Genomic DNA, 24,316 nt, shown 5'->3' on the forward strand with positions numbered 1-24,316 from the left:
TGTAAAAAATAATAATAACAATAATACCTATACAAAAAAAAAAAGGGAAAAAAATAATAATAATAGGCAACGTCAACAACAATACATACCGTACATGGCGACTAGCAGACACGATCCCAGCAACGCGTAAGTACGACCCCCGTGTCTATATTATAATATCGTGTTTTAGAAATCTTCTTTTTTTTGTCGTTGTTTTTATCAAAATTTTTTTATGAATAAATTATTTTTTCCGATCGGGGATATATCTTTAAGAGAACGCTATACCCGTACGTGTCGTCTCTGTAGTCTTACAAACATACAGCACAGCAAATTTGCGCCGAGTAGAACTTATTTCGTGTTGTTTGAAAGAATTGACCTATTATCGAAGCCTGAAGTAAGAAAAATAGCGGTTCTTATAAAACGTTAAATTGCGTTCGATATTTTATTTTTAAATGCTCCATTTGAGCATTTCCAGTTTGTAATACTTTACATAACTCATGTCTAACTTAAAACAATCAACGCTTAATCACTGATTATGTTCTTACTTTTAACATTTATTGTAGGTCCACTCTAATATCAATGCTAACAACACAAAATGGGTTCTACTGAACGCTAATTTGCTCTATTGTACGACTGAGATAACACGTGTGGGTGTAACGTGCCAGTGAACAAAACAACAACGACGATGACGATGAGATTTGTATAATATGTTTGATAAAATCAAAAATAATCGTCGTAAATTAGTATGGCGTTAAAATATATTGGTTTTTTTTTTCCGACGTTTAAATAGCGAAACGCTCAGGATGTCCACGCTACAGGCCCGGCACCGGGGCCACAACATACCGGACGGCGTGACCACGTTCAACGAGATCGAATACGACCGCGAGGGTGGCGTGTTCCTCAACCGGACCAAGATCGTGTTGCTGGTCATCATCGTATTCCTGTTGACCGCGTTTTCAGCTTTTCTCGGGCGCTACACGGCCGAACGACAGCTGAGACAGGTAAAACGAAAACACGAATCGAATAATACGACTTTGACGGTTTTACTCGTTAAAATTATTTCAGTATGACATTATCATATAAATGTACGATAATAATATGGTCGTTTGACGACCTCTATCTTCTGCTTATAATAACCGAATCTGACGTGCATAACATTATGACCATAGATGGAGATTTCGTTGAATTTTAGAGTCAGCTTACATTTAAATAGGTAACCAAATCAATTCACAGACACAGAGCCCCATCGCCCCTATAAATATTTCAAATAAGTTTCACTCTATCTTGAAAAAAGTCCATCTATCTGTCGGTGAAAAAAAAAATTTGCATATTATCCTGAATAAGACTGGTTGGACCAAATTATTTAACTTTAGGTCTCAAAAACCACCAAACCGTAATTGATTTAAAAATATTAACAAACTGTTTCGACAATATAAAATAATCATTGAGCGTGGAATGTTTTCGGGGAAGCTGGTGAATTATGTGGAGTAAATAGTTTAAATTGACCTCCGCTTATCTATACATAGGTAGTAGGTAAATATAGTAAATATTTTGATTTTTTCCTCGTTTTTTAACCGTCGCGTACCCGTGTGTATAATATTTATATTATCAATTTTACCGGTGTAGTCGAGCTAGACGATACCGATTTCTGCTGCAGGTTGACGTGACATCCGTTGAACCTCGGAAATAATTAATCATTCGATGTATTAGAAATAAACAAAAAATCATCCTACGACTGTACGAGACTTGTATTGTTATTATTCACATCTCTTGGGGGTCCCGCTCCCGCATGTACTTATTTAACGGATAGATACGGGCTCTGTCGTGCTAGTTATACTCGTAAATATTATATCATATTTGTATTATTATTATTTTAAAGTTGTGCTTGGTAGACTTAAATTAGGATACAATGTATTATATTATATTATGATTAGGAGGACGCATCAGTTATATATTATTTTTAGTCTATCTTATGTGTGTAAAACGGTAAAACATAATAAAATCTTCTCTCTATATTTCGCTCATGCAAAATTATATTATCAAAATTAAATTATTATTCCTTGTCATATTATTATAATGAAAAATATTATCTGTGTTTGGCCAGGAGCTTTTTTTTATTTTGGTTTTTAAAAAAAATATTATTATTACTACTAATCTAATTCATAGTTATTTATACCTAACTATTATGGTCTTTATTACAAATAAATATATTAAAAAGCTCCTGGCAATGAATAGATAATGTTATTTTTATTATGTAATCATAATGAGTGAATTATAATTTTTAAACGTTTCAACCATATCATTAAACGTTTGTGTGACAGAAAAAAATGATTATACTGTTGTGCCTCTGTAGAAAATATGTCCTACTATTCTTCAAACCCATCAACCAGTCAAGTTTGAATATTTCGATAACAATTTAACGATTATTTTGTAGGTAAATAGTAGGTACAGATCTTATGGTGATACGTACACCAGTTTATAATCATACTTTTACGAATGTAATAAAATTATAATCATGCCATTATCTTTATAGTCATGAATCATATGTGTACTTTTAATCAGGAGTCAGGACACAAATACACAAAAGTTTAAAAATTACAATTATGTTGAATTATATTTACTCACTATAAAAGCTAAGCTAAGCTAAGCCTTTATAACACTTAAATTAATATTACAATAAAAAAAAAATTGTTATAGACTATAGTTAGTTATTATTCGTTAGTGAAAATTTAAATTACTAAATTAATTGATTTAAATAACTGTATTAATCAATTATTGATACATCGTCAGTAAACACATACACTGAAATACAGTACATATTTTACAATTTGTATGCAAATCTATTTTTTGTGGTATTAAATTGAATAATTTATTTTTTTTCCACTACCTCACTATAATACCTTTTACTAAATATTTTTTAACATATACCTACATCTATGACCTACTTAATATATTATCTGAGAATTTAAAAAAATTTCAATTGAAAATAAGTTAAATGAAATATGAAATAAAATACACAATACAGACAAAAATGTTATAAAATGTTATAAAACTTAGTTAAACCACCAATATTATCCCTTTTTTACTAAATGAATAAAAAATATAACTCATAATAACGTCGAAATAGTATTAAAATTAAATCGAATCTTATATTTAAACGCTATAAGCGATGCTACGCAAAACTTAACAATTAACTGGGGATTTTAATTGTTCCAGTTTAGTATTTTGTATTAATGAATTAAGGCATAATTCGATCATCTGATTTAAATAATTATAAAATACACTTACTAATTGGTTATTCCCTTTTAATACACCTCTGTATAGATGTCTTGATCATCATTTTTTTTTTTTTTTTGTTAACCGGTAAGTTCTTCACACTTAATTGGGTACTTAATTAATTAATTAAATCTTGTATTATAATATACAACCATCACAATAAAACTATAAAACGGTAAAGAAAAAAAACTTAATAAATTACAAAATTATACAAGTAAAAATCGTTCTGCGTACATAAGTTTTTGTTATAACGTATAACCTATTTGTACCTAGTACCTACATAATATATATTATATATGGTCTTAGATAAAACAGACTCCGTATATATAATCAAATAGATTGAACATTTTATTATTTTTAATTTATTATTTTATACTTTAAATAATTAAAATTATTATATTTTATATAATAATTAAATACATTTCTAAATGAGTTACAATTATTATAAATAGTTTTAAAAATCGATGTATTGGTAATATCAGTATAACAATAATAATAATACACAAAATATTAAATAATAAATTATTTTATTTATTTCGTTGATTAAATAATTAAATACTATCCTCGGACTTAATTTTTATAAAAAAAAAAAAACTATTTATAATAACGAATTTGAGAGATCTATTAATTAATAATTTGTACGTTTTGTTGAATAATGTATTTTTTATTTACGTTCAGAAACTTTTGAAGATCATAATTGACAAATAAAAAAAATAAAATAAAAACAGTTCTTGATTTTAAAACAAGACACGTAAGAATATTGTTGATAAGTTGTTAAGTCCCATGTGGCGTACATAAAACAAAACACGTACATTGATAGGGTTAATATTGTCATTATTTAGTACATATATCGTGATTCGTTCGTAAAGAAGGCTGAATCGGGCGTTGCGGACAACCAAATACCATTTTTGGCCGTCGAGCCGGAGAGTTACAAGGTTTTTTTGGACCCAAAATTGTATGACGCCGATGGAACGGTTTCCAAACATGACGTCGACTACAGTGGCAGAGTGGAAGTGATTTTCCGACCCAAAACCGATACGTCCGTTATTAGTTTGCACATAGGAAATTTAAAAATCGACGATGACACGATGCTAAAGCGCAGACTAAGTATGGACACGCCGACCGAGCAAGTCCTAAAAGTAAATGCATCGTGATTTACGAATAGATATGTCGAGTCTTATAATAGTTATTGTATGGTTGACTGCGACAACGTTTCAGGACGATTCTAAGTACGAGCTCAACACTGAAGTAGACGAAAAACAGGAGACACTGACGGTGACCGTTGGTGAAACTCTGAAATCTGGACATTATTACAGTTTGTTCGTGAACTTCACGGGCACCATCGGTCAGAATCCTGACGGGGGATTTTTCAAGGTCGTATTCGATAAAAAAAAAGCCGTCAAGAACCAATGGTATGTGGCAACAAAATTAGCTCCTCGCAAGGCAAGACATTTAATGCCCTGTGTGGATAATCCAAAGCACAAAGCCATTTTTGAAATGAGTGTGGTCAGAAGCAAGGACACCAAAGTTATTTTCAACACCCAAGTTAGAGCAACGGAACCATAGTAAGTGTAATCAAATATTATAAACAGTGAATTTTCATTGAAAACGAAAATCGAAAAATGTTGTTTAAAATAAATTTATACAACTGTTTCTCAACCTTTTTACCGCGGTAACCTCCCAAACGAATGTTCAATTTTTTAGCAACCCCTAAATATATATTTTATATAAACGTACATACATATTTTATACGTGTAGGTGACGCAAAAAATTTAGTTGACGACCTCTAAGGGAGTCGCCACCCTTAGGTTGAGAAACACTGATTTATACTATAATTTAATTCCTACAACGTTTGTTATTCGTTAGCGTAAACTGTAAACTGTAATAAAATAATTTTTACCGTAAATTTATTATAGATCCTAAACGAAGTGCGAAAGCAATAGTTTTTACGCCATTGTGTATGTATGTTAATTATTTTTTGTTGGTGGAAATACATTATTGAATAGTAATAATAGATTCAATTGAATCTAATAGAGAATAAAAAACAAATATAAATTTTAACTCAAAATTGATATTTTTCAATTGTCCTAAATAATATCATATTAAATATTATGTATCAATTATTAATTTAAATAGGTTTGATATAATTGATATAAATATAACATCATGATGTATATTTAGGTAAAAATTTAAATAAAAGTTAATGAATACTAAATGTTCATAATAATTAATAGACTAAAATATATATTTAATACTTAATTCAAATAAAAAGGGTAGAAAAATATTCAATAAAAAGTGTCAAAAATAACGATGCATTATTAGAAAGAAAATAGATAAAACAAATTTGGTAAATCGTGTTACAGCAATGACAATCTATTCGTAGATCATTTTGAGAAAACCGGACTTATCAGACCAGACTCTTTAGGATTGTTTATGTCAAACTTTAAGTCTAATCCTATACCAACAGACAGTTCATTAGAACTGACAGTATGGAGCCCCGATTCAACTGATTCAATTGAAATGATCACAGACGTAGTGCCAAAAACGTTGGATTTCATGACGTCATATTTGGCAACCAATTTTCCGACTAACAAACTCGATATAGTCGTTGTTCCCGGTGAAGTCATGACTACAGCCGAAAGTCCAGGCTTAATCATGATTAAGTTTGTTTAATTAAAATCAATCATACTATGGTCATATTAAATGTCTAAAATAAAACTCTGTTGTTATATATTTTTAGAGATTCAATTTTAGGTACCATAGATAAATCGTCAATCATCGAATACCAAAAATCCGTAGAGTCGATGGTTGTACACGTCATTCGACAATGGCTTATGCCATTGCGAGGGCTCGATCGAGGAAGTAATGAGGACAAATGGCTAAACGAAGCTATCGTTAATTTTCTCAAAATAGTGAACATCGATCACGTGAGACTTAAACAATTATAAATAAAACAATTACAAATACAACTAACATAATTTATTGTGTTTAATATATTTTAATCGTGTTAAGATCAAACCTGCCTGGAATTTCGGAACAAGATTTCCACTGGATACGATTCAACCAGTCATGTTTTACGATAGTTGGACAAATTCAGAGCCACTGGCTAACTATGAACACCATACAGAAATATATAAATACATAAATTCTGTGAAAGGTATAAAGTTATTATGTGGCTATAGTTAAATGATTCAAAAATACCATATCTAAAAATAAATGTTTTTTTAGGTACGTCAATATTGAGAATGTTGAACAATACTTTTACCGAAAGTATTTTCAAACAGACCCTAAGAGAATTCGTACACACAGAGTAAGTTTAGTTATTATAATATTATATAATAAATAATTTTAATCTTAATCAAATTATAAAATTAAAGTATTATATTAATATTAAAAATTTGGTTATATTATAAAGTACCTATATTTCATTATTTCAATATATCGAAACGCCTTATGAATTATAGCAACTAAAAAATTAACGAACACACCACATTAATACTATAAAATTTATAACCTAAACAATTTAAAAAAAAAAACTTTTAATTTAAATACAGATCTAAAATTATTAAATATATTTTAAATTATAAAAAAAGTACTATTAAATACAAACAGATTTATAATTATAATAGGTAGGTTTTTTGTAAAAAATATAATATTTTCGTATTTTGGAATATAATACTTTTAATTTCGCATTAAGTTATAACTTTGTAAGTATTACATTATTAATTTCAAATCAGAAGCAGAATAATTGATTTTTGAATATGAACAGTATATGAACGACTAAATCTTGATTGCAAGGATATTATCTATACTATTTTTTGTATTTTCTGTATTTTATTTTATTTTTTATTTTTGAATCAACTTAATCGCTTCTTCAAAATGTTTGTACGGTAGCCAATCTTTATAGTTTATGTATGCATTGAAACATTATATTAAAGCACATTTAGTTGGTAAGTAATTATAGTAAGTTTAATATTATAATATAATAGGCTATGTATAATATATTTTTTTAGAATTTACAAATATAAAGATACGATAAGTTTTTGGACATTGTTGGACGATAATGCCAGAAATAAATCCATCAAACTGCCAGAAAGTTCTGCTGTCTTGCAAATTGTGAATACATGGATGAAAAATAAAAACTATCCATTGATCAAATTACAAATCGACGGCGACGATTTAGTTGTAAAACAAGTAATAAATTGAGTTCAATTTTTGTTTTCTATAGTGTACACCTATAATATAACATCGTAATAATAAATATTAAACTATAATATTATTATTATTTTATTTTTATTTATCTAGTTTCGATTCGATTATGATGAACCTAAACCCACTAACGATTGGGTAATACCAATTACTTTGACTTCTGGTGCTGCGTATAGCACAACAGTATGGCTAGAAAACAATCCAGAAACCAGAGTCCCAGGATATATTTCAGCATCGAATGGCACATGGATATTGGTCAACCAATACCAAACAGGTTAGGTCAGTGATAGTTTAAAAAAAAAATGAATCATGTTACCTTATATTTTCTTTATTTTCTATGCTACACTAAAAAATATTGAATTATTTAATATTTATTTACGTTTTTAAAGTCATGATTAAAAAAAAAAACAAGGTTGTTATGGTAAATTAGCTGTATTAATCATTGAATTCTAGGAGTAACCTAGGTACTATAATGCTAAAAATATATAACACTATAGCATAATTTTTGTTTCACTGTCATGGCAACTGTAGCAATCAAAAAAAATTCAATTAAAAAAAAAAAAAATGTTGTCTCCAACCAAAAAACACTCATATTATGTTAATAACGATGATAATTTGTATAATTAACTAATTAAGTTGGACGTTTAGGGTAGGGTAAATATCAACATATGTAACTCAATGAAATATGCATCTCAAAACCCTTATGTTTCAACAGTAGGTATACATGCCCAAATAAAAATTTTAGATGGGTATGTTTCGTTGTAAAAACTCGGTTATATAATATTCAATTTTATTTGTTTGTTAAAAAAAAAAAAAAAAAACTAACAACGATTAATTAATAATTGGAGACAACTACAGCCACTGAACTATAATTTTATACAATTAAGATGGTTTAAAATCAATAAAAAGCGATTGGGGGAACACAATAACGCCGATACGTAAAAGAACCTCCGTCACAATAACGAATCCAGGTAAAAATGTCCGGAAAAAAAATGTCCGTGGTAAAATTGTCCAAAAATGTTTATGATAAAATTATTCAAAATAAACTAAGTAAAACACCTTGTTTAAAAATATTTACAACATTCATTATAATAATATTTAAAAAAAAATAAACAATTATTTCGTTATTGCAATAGTTAGATATAAAAAGTGTATTTACATCATTGATTATAATATTTAAAAAAAATAATTAATAATAATTAATAATTAATAATTCTTTTGTTATTGCTGTATATTTAAAAATGTCCAAAAAAAAACCAGATAATTAACACACACATTTGCCTAATTAAAATTTATAAATGTCAATGATATATACATTTTAAGAAGTTTTCAAAACTTCTTTTGTTACTATTATACTCCACACAATTATTTTTTAATTTTCCTTGCATATTAATATACATTTTTTTTACCGGAGGCTATTCAATATATCTTTGCCCAATTTTAACTACATCGACTCCTGATATTGTAATCGTATCTTTTTTATGAGTAACCATATACTTGGATGTGAACGATTTACTAATTTAGAAAATCTGTGATTCTGTCCTTATTATTTATCTATATATACTATATTATTATTTATATTATCGCATTTTTCTAAAATTATATTAAAACCATTCTCATACGTATTTTGACTCTTGTTTTTTAACAAACAAAAAATAGCTGTAATAAAAATTCCTCGGACCTGTACGCAGATTGACATGGATAACTAATGTGTTACAGAGTGTTCCCATTTTATTATATTACGATCATTCAATTTTTAGATTTTGGAAAATTTTACCATAGACATTCTTGGTTTCGGACATTTTCACCTCATACATTTTTACCAAGGACATTATTGGTTTCGGACATTTTTACTTTGGACATTTTTGTATAATACCCACAATAACCGCAATAATTCACATATTTTTGCTATCTTCAATAATTTTATATTTTAATTCAATCATTGTCCGTACCTATTTCAGGTTATTACAGGGTGGCATACGAGGATGCTCTTTTAGATAGAATATCTTACGAGATAAGTAATGGTAAATCGTTTGACGAGTACATTGTGGCACAGTTAATCGATGACATTTTTGAAGGAGCTTTTGCCGGTGTTATCGGATTTAGCGACGCTTTAGGATTCCTAGAAAGGGTTATTCAAAAAGCCGGTCCAAATTCCGGGTACTGGGATGCAATTTTTAATGCATTTAATAAAATAGAAGTTGTGTTGCACAACACTAAACATTACGATTCTCTGTCGGTACGTATTTAATAATATTATATTCATACAACGATGAAAATGTCTACACGTCATAATTATTCGGTTGTTAATAGGCTATTTGCTGTAAATGACAATTTTGCAGTATGCGAAATAAGCCATACTAGAGCTATTATAGAATATAGAGGACATTCTAATACACAGATTTGTATTTAAGATGTTTAATACAATTATTTTATAACGAGTTATTTATATCTAAACGTTTTGAGTAAATGCCATCAGTTATTAGTAGGTCAACAATTAAATTTGTTAATACTGATCGTTTTAAGCTGTGACCGCATCATTCAATAAAATGATGTGTGCAGTAAACGATGTAGTTTATTTCAGTACACACCTATACAATAATATGTCAGTTAATACATATTTTAAATGCGCATAGAATCTTTTGTTTACAACGGTGTAAACGCCAATCCTACTGGTGATTTAAAAAAAAACAGTGAACGCTCATGACATTTTATGAAAATTAAAAAAACAAATATCTGAACCTTCAAATATTCTTATAAATTAATATGTTATTCTAACTTTAGAACTTAATTAGTTATAACTAGAGCAAGGACAGTCTAGAACTTTATACATTGTTATATTTTTCCAATTGGCTTTTATGTATACTTAATAAGTACACAACATATTTCTCAACGATTGTACTCAAATACTCAAAATTTTTAGTGCATATTTTTACATATTTTTTCATTTTCGGGTTTAAAGAACATGGTTTTGATTATAATAGCATATTTTTATAGTTTATCGGGAATAGAGCACTTCGGTGAATATTTTTTATTATTTAAGGTTAATAATTATATTAATTGTGAATTTGTCATAAAAACTATAGAGACTAGTTGTTTTCTTAATGGTCAATGGGAAGATTAGTTTAGTCAGTTTAGATCTGTATTGGCTGTATTTTGTTCTTTTTATACTTATAATAAATACAAATTCAAACAAAGTAAAATAATTAAAATAAATTAAATATTTAAAGACAAAATGTAATGAATATCTTTAAATGCTTATTTGATAATTTTTAACGCATAAATATCCTTACTCTAGTTATAACAGTTTTAAACATGTCAAACCAAACTATTGATTCCTGGAAAAGTAAAGAATGTGTCGCTTACTACAGCAAATAGTCTAACCAAATCTAACCAGACTGATCGAGGGATTGTGGGAGATATAATTTCCAATTACGGAATGGTTGATTTTTTTTTAGAAGACAATTGTTTCTTTAATCATATATTAATCATTGATAATAAAATGTTTCTGTATATCGTACAAAATTATTAATGAGCGAAAAAAATTAAAATGAATTGCATCTTAATCAGTAAAACCATGCCGTTTAAATCATTTTAGAAAAATAAAAGTAGGTACTTACTAACTAGTTATCAGTAAGTGGTTACATAATACAATATTTTAAATATTTATATTTTATACCGAATGCGTAAAATTCCTAAAAATCAATTAATTATCATTCGAATTTCAGCTAAATTCGATCATCATTCAGTACCCATATTATTGGCAAATTTGAATTACTGTTTATTTATATGATTTATTCTTAGTACCCAATATACTTCAGTTTTATTTTAATCAATTAATCATATTAATGACTAAAATGTATTTTTGACGATTCAATAGTTACTTAAGTATCTAAAAAAAACTAATTTAAGTATAAACAGTAAACATTTTTTTATCACATGCCAACCAGAAAATGGAAATAAAATAAATGTATATTTTAGTCCTTTGTTATTTATCAAAAATAGAATGTTTTTGTAAACTTTTTTTTCATATTAATTAAAACGTGATGTTTATATTTTAAGGTTTATATGGAAACGGTGGTTGAGAAAGCATATGATATGTTCCAAGCCAGTACAATTGATTCACCTGACAAAATATTAGGCAAAATGGATACATCATATTTTGCTGGACGTGTTGAATTGAAAAAATGTGTCTGGTGGGCTAGAGAACAGTTTAATAATTGGAAACAGGCTACAACTGAAATAAATCCGTAACTATATTTTCATTCTAATTAACGATATTTAGTAAAAAAAATTATGTATACTAGACTAGGTCTAGTAGTAATTTAAAAAGTATATGAATGAGACTTTTTTTAAATTTTTCATTTACATAATCTATAATTTTTTGAAATCTAAAACTTAGCTGTCGATCAATGGGGCATTGGTCTATGAGTATCAGTTATATTTATATATTGTTTTATCTAACCACTATAGACATTCAACAGTTGTGTGTCCGCGACTATACTTATACTGTTTATAGACCAGCTAAATAATACCTATTAGTGATTCACTCTAAAATAAGTGGATAATGGATCATCTTTTTATATTATTTTATTATTATTAAACTATAATACGCCAATAAATTACATATATAATATAAATAAGATTAAATTTAAAAGTATGATAATTTTTCGATCCTGTTTTTACGATGATACAGGAATACAACGAATAATTTTTAGATTAATAACAAAACTGAGAATAAAATAATTGCTTTTATTTTACTTTTTTAAATAATTATAATGTGGCAACAACCATTATCTATTTTTATTAAAATATTGTCAAATAACACGGTTGGTATATTTAGTATTTACTAGATAGTCTTGGAGCTTTATTTTTATAATTTTCATCCAAGCCACATTACACGTTGCAAGAAACTACAAATATTTGACAAACACTATTATTAATATTTTATGAGTTCAGTCTTACTATATATTATGTTAAATGAGAAAAGAGTCGTTTTTAATTTTATAAAAGTGCCTTGGGAGTTAAACATTATTATGACTTGAAATGCAAAAAATTGATATCATAAATTACATTTTTTTCAAAATAAACTATAATGTCACACTAATACAGATGAGTAAATAAATTAAACGAAAAGTCTACACTTCATAAGCGTATAAACAAAAAGAGTCTAATAGAGATAAACTTAAATTAAGGGTAGAATAAAAATATATTACTTTTTTTTTAAACGTTTGAGATAAAATTAATTAAGTCAAAAAGTATAAATAAAACAAATTTAGTTCATAATATTAATACCAAATGAGAGGTTCATAAAAATTCCAATTTTATAATATTATACGTTTATCATCGACTAATATTGTATTTTTAATTTCTCAGTAGCATAATTATTCTACTACTAATTCTACTGTAGTCTATATTATTATTGCCCATGTATTTTTTTATCACAGTCAAATAGTTTTAAATTTTCAATACATGCGATTTTTATACAATATAAGAAGTTTTGTGATTGTTTGCTGTATAAACTAAAATTACATAAAAATATGATAAGCACCCAATAAATTTAAATCGATTTTATTAAATAGGTAATATTAATAATGAATTAATAACCAATAAAATTAGTGTTAACTACCAAAAATATTATGAACTATACAAACATGCGCAAATCATTTTAAATGTAAATTATTAATGATAAGTTCATTCGGATGTGTTGTAATTTATAACGTCTACAGCATAATATGTATACAGCACACACATACACAGACACACGCACGCACGGAAACTCATACATGTTTACATACTTGATACATATATATTCATTATATTTAAACTATGAACTTAATTTTCTTTACAAAACTTTTGTATTTACTAAATGATTCATGTGTAGGTACCGTACTAACATGTTAATTTCCTTTACAGTATCGCACCGAACGATCGTAAATCCGTTTACTGCACTGCCATGCAATATGCCACCAAGTACGACCATAGATTTATGTTGAGTAAATACGCAAGTTCTAAGTGGACACTAGATAGAAAATCCATAGCCAAAAGCTTTTCGTGTTCACGAAATTCACAATTTTTACAAAAGTACATTCGGATAAAAATTAAACGACAAACAGATATTATTACATAAATTCTCTATTATGAAACGTTACAGGATATTGTCTGCGGAAGAAGTGAAATTCGACGACTTGGCCGACATTTGGCAATCGATTTTAGATAATCCAACAGCGGGTCAGTACCCATTCAATTATTTGAGAAACAACTGGGAAACTTTAAATCAAGAGTAAGTTTAATGTTGCATTTAAAAAACAAGTGATCATTTATGTAATGTATGAATTAGATATGCAGATACTAATGTTGGGTTATTGAGTACGATGTTACATGCAGGGATTCGAGCTTTAAATAGCTTAGCGGATCTCGAAATATTACAGAGCTTTAATGAAAAATATTTCGGCAACACCGTCGAAAACCGGAATCCAACATTATTGGAAGTCTTGCATTTCGAAGAAGAGATACTCAGACAAAAGATCATTTGGAAGGAAAAATATGAAAACGTGATATCAAGTTGGATAACACCGAAGGCAGCCAAGAGCGATCTTAGAGCCTACAACATTGACGGAGGACTAAAATCCAAGACCGAAAATGTCAAACGCGAAAGCGACGATATAAAGTCGGATAAAGAAAAACTGTCGGACACAGGTTCTGTAAAAACCGAAGAGACTAAACAAGAAAATATCACTCCTCCCAAAACGGATGCGTCCGAAGCAGATCGACCCGTGATAGAGGAGACGAGCAAAAATCTTTTGGGCGAAAAACCTGAACCCGCCGCGATGATCGCTACCAACGAAAGCGCACCGCCTGCTGTGACTGTAGCAGCCGGAGAAAGTGCGCCGGCTGCCGTCGAACAAATCAAACCCATCGCCGCCGAAGAAACGAAAACGGCCGCTGATGAAATCAAACCGGCCGCCGAAGAAAATAAACCAAATGCCGAAGAAACTAATAAACCCACAGCCGTGGCAGCGGCCGAAACTAATAGTATGTCCGCGACGGCCGAAGTCGAAAAACTCGCGGGCCCTGCGAATTTAACTGAAGCACGCGAGTCGGCACTTGTCGGCGGAGGACTCGAAAACAAAGCCAATAGCCCCGACCAGCAGACGCCCGAGGAGAAAAAACCCGAACCGGTCAGGAAAAGTAGATCTAAAAAAAATAAAATTCTCACACGCGAGTGAACACAAGTATATTTTAAAACTCACTAGTTAATAAACGATACAAATTTAATTATAATACTATAAAATAGTATACATCGTCGCATGTAAAAATATAATCCCTCGCTGACACGTGGTAAATTGTTTCCAGAAAGATTATCGACGGAAATTATGGAATAATTGATGTTACTGTCGTTATTCAATAATTTCCGCCATTCCACAATATTCACGCTCGACATTCCTTTAAAATAAATACAATCGTTTTGAATTATATCATGGGCAATTTATATAAAACCATTAATCGTACTAATAAAATTTGTCATATTAAAATTTATTGTTTTTTATAATGCTTACGTCTTTATCGCTGTGTATATTAATAATAATATAAATTTAATAATAAAACAAACGTTATTATATAAAATGAGAAAATACATTAAGTTGTCTCTTCTTTTTTCGAACTGCTGCTGCCTTGATCTTGCAACACCATTGCACTTTGATAATGCGGCTTCCACGATACCGTTGGACGTAGGAAATCTAGATGATCGTACAAATCGTCTGTAAGAAAACATGGTAAAATCAACAATATAATATTTTTAACTTCGAGTTTTTTCACACAGAATTATTTTACACCAGTACATTTTCAGTATGATATCAATTACTTTCCAAATATTTATAAATTCCGTATAGATACTATAGAAACAACAAAAATCTATGAAAAATATATTGCAATAAATGACTATGAAAATCATTTATTAGCCTTCCCTTATTACCCAATATGCTTTCTTTAATTTAAACCATTAAAATAAACATAACATTGTTATGTTTGTAATCAAAAGTATAGGTATTGTTTAAATTGCAATTTCTTTTCAAGTTCCGTTCTTGACATTAAATATTAGCTCTTAAATAAATTAACAGATCCTTGTTAAACACAATGATTAACTACTTTGCAAAGTAAATATTTGTTGGCATGTATTCGTTTATTATAAATAATTTATATACCTGCACGTTTAAAAGTACTTTCGTCGATTTCTAAGTACAAGTTTTCACCGGTATCATCATCAAAACTGTGGTCACGCGCATAATTGTTGTAAAACGTTTCATTCGTATAACTGGTCATCGGTATTCTCGAATCGAGCATATTATTTCTTATGTTCATACCACAATTACTAGCAGTACATATCACTTCAATATGGTTATGGTTTGATTCTGTGTTGGTAGATTTTCGAAGTTCAAAATTGTCCACATGCCCTATATTATATTCTACACAAACAAATGTTTATTATACACATCCTTTATTGTAGATTATTTTTGTAGATTAAATATTCTCAATTTTTTTAATCGTGTATTATATATAGTTTATGTGTTAATTATATTAACATCAGACGCGTACCACAAACGTTTTATACCAAAATTATTCAATTTGATAAATCAGTAAAATATTATGGTAATTTTTACTGTGCCCATTAGATAGGTTTTATCTGTTATTTGTCTATCGAAAAAATGTATAATCGACTGCATGATATATTGATTTATTAATAATAAAAATATCATTAAGAATGTAATTAATTTTTAACACCACCATCGGTATGCGCATACCATGGTTCAAGACCCTCTGATATAAACCATACAACTATAGATTTAGTTCTGTAAGACTACAGGCTTATGAAATTGAAAGAACTTATGCTCATAAGCGATACCAGTGTATTGACGATATGTTGCCATGTTGGTTAGTTTTATGAGCTTTGGTATAATGACATTATCGTGGTAGTAAGTTAGTTACAATTACTATATTAAAAAACATCCCAAGATATTATTCTATTATTCTATTATTTTATTTAGATGTTCGATTATTCCTCCTTTTATACCAACAAAAACACATAAACACCTATTATCATAAATACGTACTTTGAATTTTACGTTGGTTACAGTAGTAATAGCAGCACATTATTATTGCCATGCATATTGTTGAAATTATCAAGAAGATCAAAATAACCAAAATATCGAAAATCCAGATCGCTTCATTGTCTGATGACTCTAACTGAAGGGCATTGAGGCATTCATTTTCATCTAATAATTTAAAACGAATAAAATATAATTTACAATTTTATATTCAATACATAAATACATTTAAGAACATATTTATCTATAAGAATAATTAATCGATTTATTTTTATTATAGCTCAAGTACCTTAACATTATCACACTACTTCAAATGCGTATTTAATAAAATATAAATTATCGAATATGTATTAAAATATACGTATAATATAATATTAGATACATAAGAGTAATTGTCAACAATTATTTTAATAGCTGAATGTTCCTACACAGATTTATTGATATTTAATTAATTATACAGTATAATTTATAGTATAGTCTATACTCTATACTATTAATAGCGTTTATTGACTCTTAAAATTAATTATTGAATTATTAAAAAAATAATACTTAAGTCAACTAATTTATAACAAATTCAATACTGCAGATAATATACAATTTTTTTTTATTGTAAATTATTTTTTACGAATTTTTGTGGTAATGTTTCATAGATATAACAATAAGATACAATAAATTCATCTAAGACTATGATATCAAATTGTTGTCGCATCCCTTTATGCAGTTATAATAAATGTATATGTAAATTTTCATATTTACTTGGAAAACTGCTGTTGCATGCTACACATCCTTTAATATGATTACAAATTTCCATGGTCACATTGCACATACACATACGCAGACACATATCTCCATAATAATTTTTGGGACAAGCTACAATGAGAATAAATAAATCGATAAATTAAGCTCAAATTCATAGAAATAATAATTATACTTGGCAGTACAACAGTAAGCACAAAATTAACTGATCTTACAGAGCAAAGGAAACTTATGGTTTTACAATAAAAATATTTTGAAAAACAGTTTCTAGGGTGCATATACAAAGTGTGATGAAAAAGAACATATTTTATTTTTGGTTGACAGTTAAGCATTTTTATAGCAATGTATCGTAACGAGAAACCTTTACTTAATATAAATCACACCCTCCTTTAATATTGATTTCATATATTTATTCCATCTCATAATAAAAAGCACAAGTATTTTAATATCAGATCAATTTTCACACTCACGTTCCTTAAAATGTGACAATATTAAATTATTATCTAAACTTATAACATTGTTTCCATAATATACGCTTTTAAAATGATCTTAACATGTTTAGATGAATAGATTAAACACGAATTAATTTGTAAAAGCCTTAAACATAATGAAAATGGTTATCTTTGACGACGTAAGAACTGGTGACTTATAGTTTCCTGTAAAAATAAACTTTCTGGTCGCAAAAACCTAAGTTTTTTTATTTTTATTTGTTATCACAAAAAAGGTATTATAATTAAGACAACAGAGGTAAGTGGCTATTCAATAACAATATTTGTTATGATTTATAAATGTTTTTATTTTATGCTGGTCATTTATTATCGTATAATATACTAAAATTAATTAAACCAAAACTCTATAAAAATAATTAATATTATACTAAATACTAATATACTAAAAATTATTATTTTTTAATACATGAATAAACAATAAACTACAATATAACTATTTGATTCGAGGTTACATATTTTAAAACATACATTTTTATAGTTCATCCATTTTGACTCGGCTTAAAACGGATTAAATAAAAATTTACGCTTGGAAAACTAAGTAATATACGTAAATGTACGTACAAATACATTTTGCAGTTTTTTCTTACTTGTAGTGTAAGAAAAGTGACTTTTAAACCCACGCGTATAATGTTTTATATCGTAAATATAATATTATTATTTATTATTCACCGTAAACTGAAAATACTCAGAACCCGGTAACAATACTCATATTATGATTAGAATCCTTAGCGAAATAAAAAAATAGTATTTCTAAAACACCGAGCGAAAGTGGCTAAGAAAAAAATGGATTAAATTAGTTATTTAAACGTTAGAATATTAAATGATAAAGTGAACAATTTTTAGATTAACTCGATTAAAGAAGTTAATTATTTATTTTTATAATTACTGCTGTAACCTTAATTTTGTCTTTGAATAATAATTAAATATTTTGTTAAAAATACATCCTACTATTCTTTTTATTACAAAGCACTATAGATGTTGGTAGTTTTTTAAATAATTTCGCAATTACATGTTAATGTCAATTAAACTTTTAAATCAAGGAACATTTATTTATTTTTATGCAAGACTATTATATGATACAATCATATAAAACAAAAAACAATTTATTAATTGGTTTTAAGTTTTTAACTATAGTTATAAATATATGAGGTACAAAAAAAACAACAAATTATTTTATAAATTCACTAAAAGCTAGGTATAAAACTATAGTATTAAGTTATGATGTTAATTGAACAATTTTATCAAAAATCCAATTAACTATTTAATATTATTTTGATATAAACTACGAAGTACTTACGTACGCTATAAGTTAATATATTAGGCGATTTTGTTTTTGCGATCGACCGAAATAAGCGTAAAGTTATTAAGTTAATTTTCAACGTCAAGAGAAAAAAAACAAAGAACAACGAATATGAAAAGTTTGTTGTAATATTGAAAATCAGAAATCGTGCTAATGTTTGGTTGTAAAAATTGTTGATAGTAAAAAAAGCAAAAAAATACTGTAATCGCTACCGTATTTCGACAGGTTTACGTGCGTTTTGCTGGGTCGATTGTCACAAAGTCGGAAAACAAATTGTGCACGTTTTCGGTCTAATCCGGAATTATTATTATTGTGTTACACGAAGTTCCGGTCACCCCTCAAACCGGTGACAACCGTTAACCGGGTACTAGTACAAATGGTTAACCGTAATTTTCCCTACACTACTATCTGTGCATACCTTGAAATCGGGTTGACATTTTCATTTTACAATGCAAGTCTATTAAATAATAAAAAAATGTAGTATGTATTTATCATACTATTACTATAAAATCCCAAGTCACCAATGTCTTTATGTGTACACTCAACGCCCAACTATGAACTGGTGGCACTTAAATATTTTATTGTTTACCTCTGCTCGATATTACCTACTTTTTTCCTAGAAAATATTTATAATTTACGACGTGAAAATTACTAAGAAAATAAAACTGTTTTGGCGACGAGAAGCTATCGACCACGATATTCTAATAAATTTTATTATTATAATGCAAAAATGAATTGTGTGGTTTTTATTTTTACCTAGTGCGATGAAAATATATGTAAAGCCCGCTTACATGATTTATATCGAAAATTCTTTATATGAGCCATAACATAAGCACCAATTAAGATTTTTTCCCACACTTCACTTTGATGACGTTTCCCATTGTGTGCCTTTAATGTCGAATCAACTATAATTATTGCTAATATCTCATTCATATAATATTGGTCATATGCGAGTATGAATGTCACATCGTTAAGTTATCGTAAATGAAATTGTTTACTTCTACATATTCTATTTACATAGTACTTATTGCATTTTTGTGATGCACAAAATATCTAGACTGTACTCTTTATAATAATAATATGATCTCTTGTTGCGAATAAATGATTAAAATAAATGGTACAAATGATAATGAAAGTGTAATATAACAATTACAATATTATACATAAGAAAAAAAAGTTTAAATTGAAAACCAGGACATGCCAACCAAATTCATTATCAAAGTTAAACTGTATTTTCCTCTGATTTTCTTTTCTCGTAAACTTTCTTTTTGTGTGACTTGAGTGAAACGCAGTAAGCTCGTTTTTGACATATGTCAAATTACAACGATATTACTTTAGAAACTTATAATGTATGATTTCGAACAAAAAAATAAAACCATACAGACCATATGCTTATAATTTTAATTCTAATTCTTTATTTGTTCAAAAAACTATTTTTATATAACGGTATGAAGTGTATATGTAGTACTTAATATTATGTACCTATAAATATATAAACGCGAAGTATGCAATTAATTCAAATCTAGTCTAATACAGTATACATATTTACAAATAAATTTTTGAATACAATTATTATTTTTTTATTAATTTTAAAACTTACAACACATATAATAATTTAAAAGTAATTATCAGTGTCACATGAATCTTTTAAAACAAAATAAAGTATAGCAGATGAATAATACAATTTTCGTTTTGAGAAATATATTATTTTGTAACTAAATACAATTATATAAGTTATTATTTAACTATGGTGTACCTAGGTATGTGTATTTTAAAAGGTAATATAAAAATATTATATCCTAAAGAATAATCTAAATCTCTAGTCATAGTAAATCTACTAAAGGTGTTTAGAGGTACCTATTAAAGGTTCAAGTAGTATTTAATTATATATTTAAATTTTTATGCTTAATTGTATTTATACTTGCATGACAGTATACTTACTAATATATTATTAGTTATTACTACCTATATCAAATAATAAAAACATTATTTTAACTATAGAATGTCAATGTAATAATGAAATAAATATGATTTCTTAATTGATTTTAAATTTGCTCGATGATTCCATAATAATATTATAAGAACATTATACACAATTCATTTTTTAGTTATCCTTTATAGATCATCTATAATCAAACTATAACGTTATTTGAAATGACTAAGGAATATTTTATAATAAACGAATTTAATTGGCTTGAATGCATGAAATATTAGGTAATATATTATTAAGACTCAAGAGTTCTAATATAGTATATCGCTGTTCTAAGACAAATTGTAATATAACAGTTTTGTAATTATGTATGATTATTGATAAGTATAAAAATTAATTTTAAAATGGGATTTTTAAGTAGGTAAGTGTAAAATTTAATTTTTAAAAAAAGTATTCGTGTATACTTAGGTGTTTAACATTTGAGTATATTATTGTACACAGATTAACAAATTAATTTAGAATATTATATTAAATAAAATAAATCAAACGTGTAACCTATTACTGTAAGTATATACTATATAGTATTAATTATCATTTTCACCTAATACATTAATTCATCATACCTCACCCATTCCACACTAATGTCTTAATTCCAATAAAATCATTCATCTCAATGTATTCACCGTTACTGTAATTTAATTTGCACCAACTTTTATAAAACACTATAATTTTCAAAACTTCTCAATCCACTTATAAAAAATCAATATTTTAACTATTTTTTTTTTTTATACAAATCGCGTATTTAATATTATATTATTATACTGTTAATATAACAATAGCCAAATTAAATCACGAAAATATAGATGATTAATTTCAATAAATAAGTAATACGTACATATTTTAAATATTATGATGGATTAGCGCATTATATTTTTGTAGCGTACATACGAACTAGTGATTTTAATATTATTTTGTCAAATAAAATAAGTTTATATTACTTAAGCAAGTACGCTATCTACTGGTCTTGGCTTAAAAAAATACTCCTAACATTAGTCACAACATTTTTTTTTTTATCTAGATAGCGACAATAGCATAAATATTTATAAAAAAATTGTTTTATCTGCAGCCTTTCTATAATTATAAATTATAATGATATCACATTACCATCTTGAGGACAAATTTAAGTACATTGAAGAAGGTATCTTATTGATTAATTCGATCAAATATTCGTCTGTGCGTATTGTTGTTCTTAATATTGAAATTATGAAATTATTATAATATTTAGCTTACCTTCCGAGCACGTAGGTCCGTAAAATCCGGGTTCACACAAACAAATACCATCGGACTCCCGACATCTTGATTGGTTTTGACATCTACAGGTTGAATTGCAATTTAAACCGTACATACCGGGTGGACACGTTTGCTCACATTCGTTGCCAAACAAACCAGGTTTACAAACACAAGTTCCTAATTTATACAAACATAATAAATGTGGTTGTTAATAAATGAAAAACTTCGAACTATTATATGATTAACTTTAATCGTTGGATATTATTTTAATCTATATTCTTAATAGTATTTATTATAAAATACCACCCCAACTACCCAAAACGTTATCCTTGTGCTATTATTTCTTATCCCTTATTTAGTAAGATTAAAAAAAAATTGTATCCGTCTAGTTTCTAATTGTGTAATCATAAAATATGATTTTTTTAACATACCACACAAATGTAAATGTTTTTACTGTCTCTTAACACATTTAAACATAAATTATTCCATTCCCGTTACGCCTCAGTACTTAGATTTCATTTCATCACGCAGGAATAATAATATTCCTTGGATATATTTTAAGAGTACCTACACCAATTTTATTCAATATACCCCAAGCAACCACGCGCCGCAATATCTGACCTGTCACATTGTGGAAACACAAATTATACTTTTATATTAATGCGTAATATATCACTACAATCGTCGATAGGTTTTTTTTGCATTTGCATGTGCCGGTTAATGGTTCGTAGTAGTCATATTTTTACCAATTACAATCACACACCTTCTTATTATTTTCACCGTCGATTCTGGTTTTATTCCCAGTAAAACAGTTATTTCACGATAGACCCGATATACATGTACAAGATCCTTTAAACAAATAAATAAATAATAATGCGTCGTGTAAATGTAAATAATTTTATTATGGCGAATCAAACTATCGAAAAAAATTTTATTTGGTTAGGTTTTTTATCCGCATATATTAATACGTAAATTCGTGTGATACATTTATATTTTAATGATGATAATCGTTTAACTCAATTAAAATTATTTTGAATTTTGCATTGTTATATTTTAATCATAATATCTTATGAGTATTGAAACATTTGAAACCTTAATAATATGATACACCGTACCAATAACTGGATCACATAGGGCACCGTTTTGACATTTACATTCGTTTTGACATTTATAACCATAGAATCCTGATGGACAAATCGACGAGCAATATTCTCCAGTATATCCTGGAGCACAATCACAATCACCTAAAAAATAACTTTATTATAATTTAGCCTATAATAATTATATTTTATTTCTGTTTAAATTCAATTTAGTATTTATTTGAAAAAAACATAAGTATAAAATTATTTATGATTAATTATACCGTTTACAGGATCACATTTGGAATCGTTTTGACATTTACATAGATTCTGACAATTTTTTCCATAATAGCCTTGGGGACAAGTATGCTTGCAATTATTCCCTATATTCCCTAAATTTCCTGGTTGGCAAGAACAAGTTTCTGGAAAAAATCTCTATATAGTTATTATGTTTTACTTAAAATATTGTCATAAAATATTATGAAACATTTAGCATCCCCATATAAATATACATATAAACACATTTAGATGAAAATAAAAGTTTCGATATATATTACATTTTATCATAAGGAAACTCACAAAGTGAACAGTCCTCTTAATTTTTTTTTTTAAATTAAGTTATTTATAAATATTAATAAAATATTCGTTATTTTAAAATTTTAAACTACAAAATTTAAGATTCTTTAAAATGATTAATTTTGTATTAAATTCTTCCTGAGCCCTTATGAATTCTAATATTATTAATTTTGAATTAAAATTTAAATTATTTATACCATTTACTGAATTGCATAATGTACCAGTTTGGCAATCGCATTTATTTAATTCAACATCATATTCTTCATATCTTGTTAGACAAGTACAATCACCTAAAAAAAATATAATTT

At 27.4% G+C, this 24,316-nt stretch overlaps 2 protein-coding genes across 4 annotated transcripts in view; one reads left to right on the forward strand and one right to left on the reverse strand.

Moving 5' to 3' along the window:
• Positions 1 to 15,009, forward strand: LOC113550176 (aminopeptidase N-like). Of its 2 annotated transcripts, none has more exons than XM_026951876.1 (15): positions 1 to 126; positions 770 to 980; positions 4,098 to 4,394; positions 4,474 to 4,820; positions 5,619 to 5,918; positions 5,996 to 6,182; positions 6,268 to 6,412; positions 6,484 to 6,565; positions 7,269 to 7,449; positions 7,561 to 7,738; positions 9,426 to 9,703; positions 11,527 to 11,714; positions 13,381 to 13,548; positions 13,619 to 13,747; positions 13,805 to 15,009. In XM_026951876.1, the coding sequence occupies exons 1-15, from the start codon at positions 95 to 97 to the stop codon at positions 14,691 to 14,693; spliced, it is 3,612 nt and encodes a 1,203-aa protein (XP_026807677.1). In that variant the 5' UTR covers positions 1 to 94; the 3' UTR covers positions 14,694 to 15,009. The 2 variants fall into 2 exon arrangements, with proteins under 2 accessions (XP_026807677.1, XP_026807678.1); XM_026951877.1 differs by having other exon boundaries at positions 4,125 to 4,394.
• The window catches only part of LOC113550178 (protein draper-like), a 13,787-nt gene continuing 4,454 nt past the window's right edge, over positions 14,984 to 24,316 (reverse strand). Inside the window, exons 7-14 of one of the 2 annotated variants that reach the window (XM_026951879.1) lie at positions 24,206 to 24,298; positions 23,717 to 23,854; positions 23,469 to 23,597; positions 22,354 to 22,530; positions 17,325 to 17,438; positions 16,575 to 16,736; positions 15,669 to 15,929; positions 14,984 to 15,224 (exon numbers count right to left, since the gene is read on the reverse strand). In XM_026951879.1, the coding sequence (XP_026807680.1) occupies positions 15,103 to 15,224; positions 15,669 to 15,929; positions 16,575 to 16,736; positions 17,325 to 17,438; positions 22,354 to 22,530; positions 23,469 to 23,597; positions 23,717 to 23,854; positions 24,206 to 24,298 (1,196 nt within the window). In that variant the 3' untranslated portion in view covers positions 14,984 to 15,102. The remainder of the gene's footprint in view (positions 15,225 to 15,668; positions 15,930 to 16,574; positions 16,737 to 17,324; positions 17,439 to 22,353; positions 22,531 to 23,468; positions 23,598 to 23,716; positions 23,855 to 24,205; positions 24,299 to 24,316) is intronic. The other variant, XM_026951880.1, reaches the window with a different exon arrangement.

The sequence above is a fragment of the Rhopalosiphum maidis genome, chromosome 1, assembly GCF_003676215.2.
Source record: "Rhopalosiphum maidis isolate BTI-1 chromosome 1, ASM367621v3, whole genome shotgun sequence".
NCBI lineage: Eukaryota > Metazoa > Arthropoda > Insecta > Hemiptera > Aphididae > Rhopalosiphum > Rhopalosiphum maidis.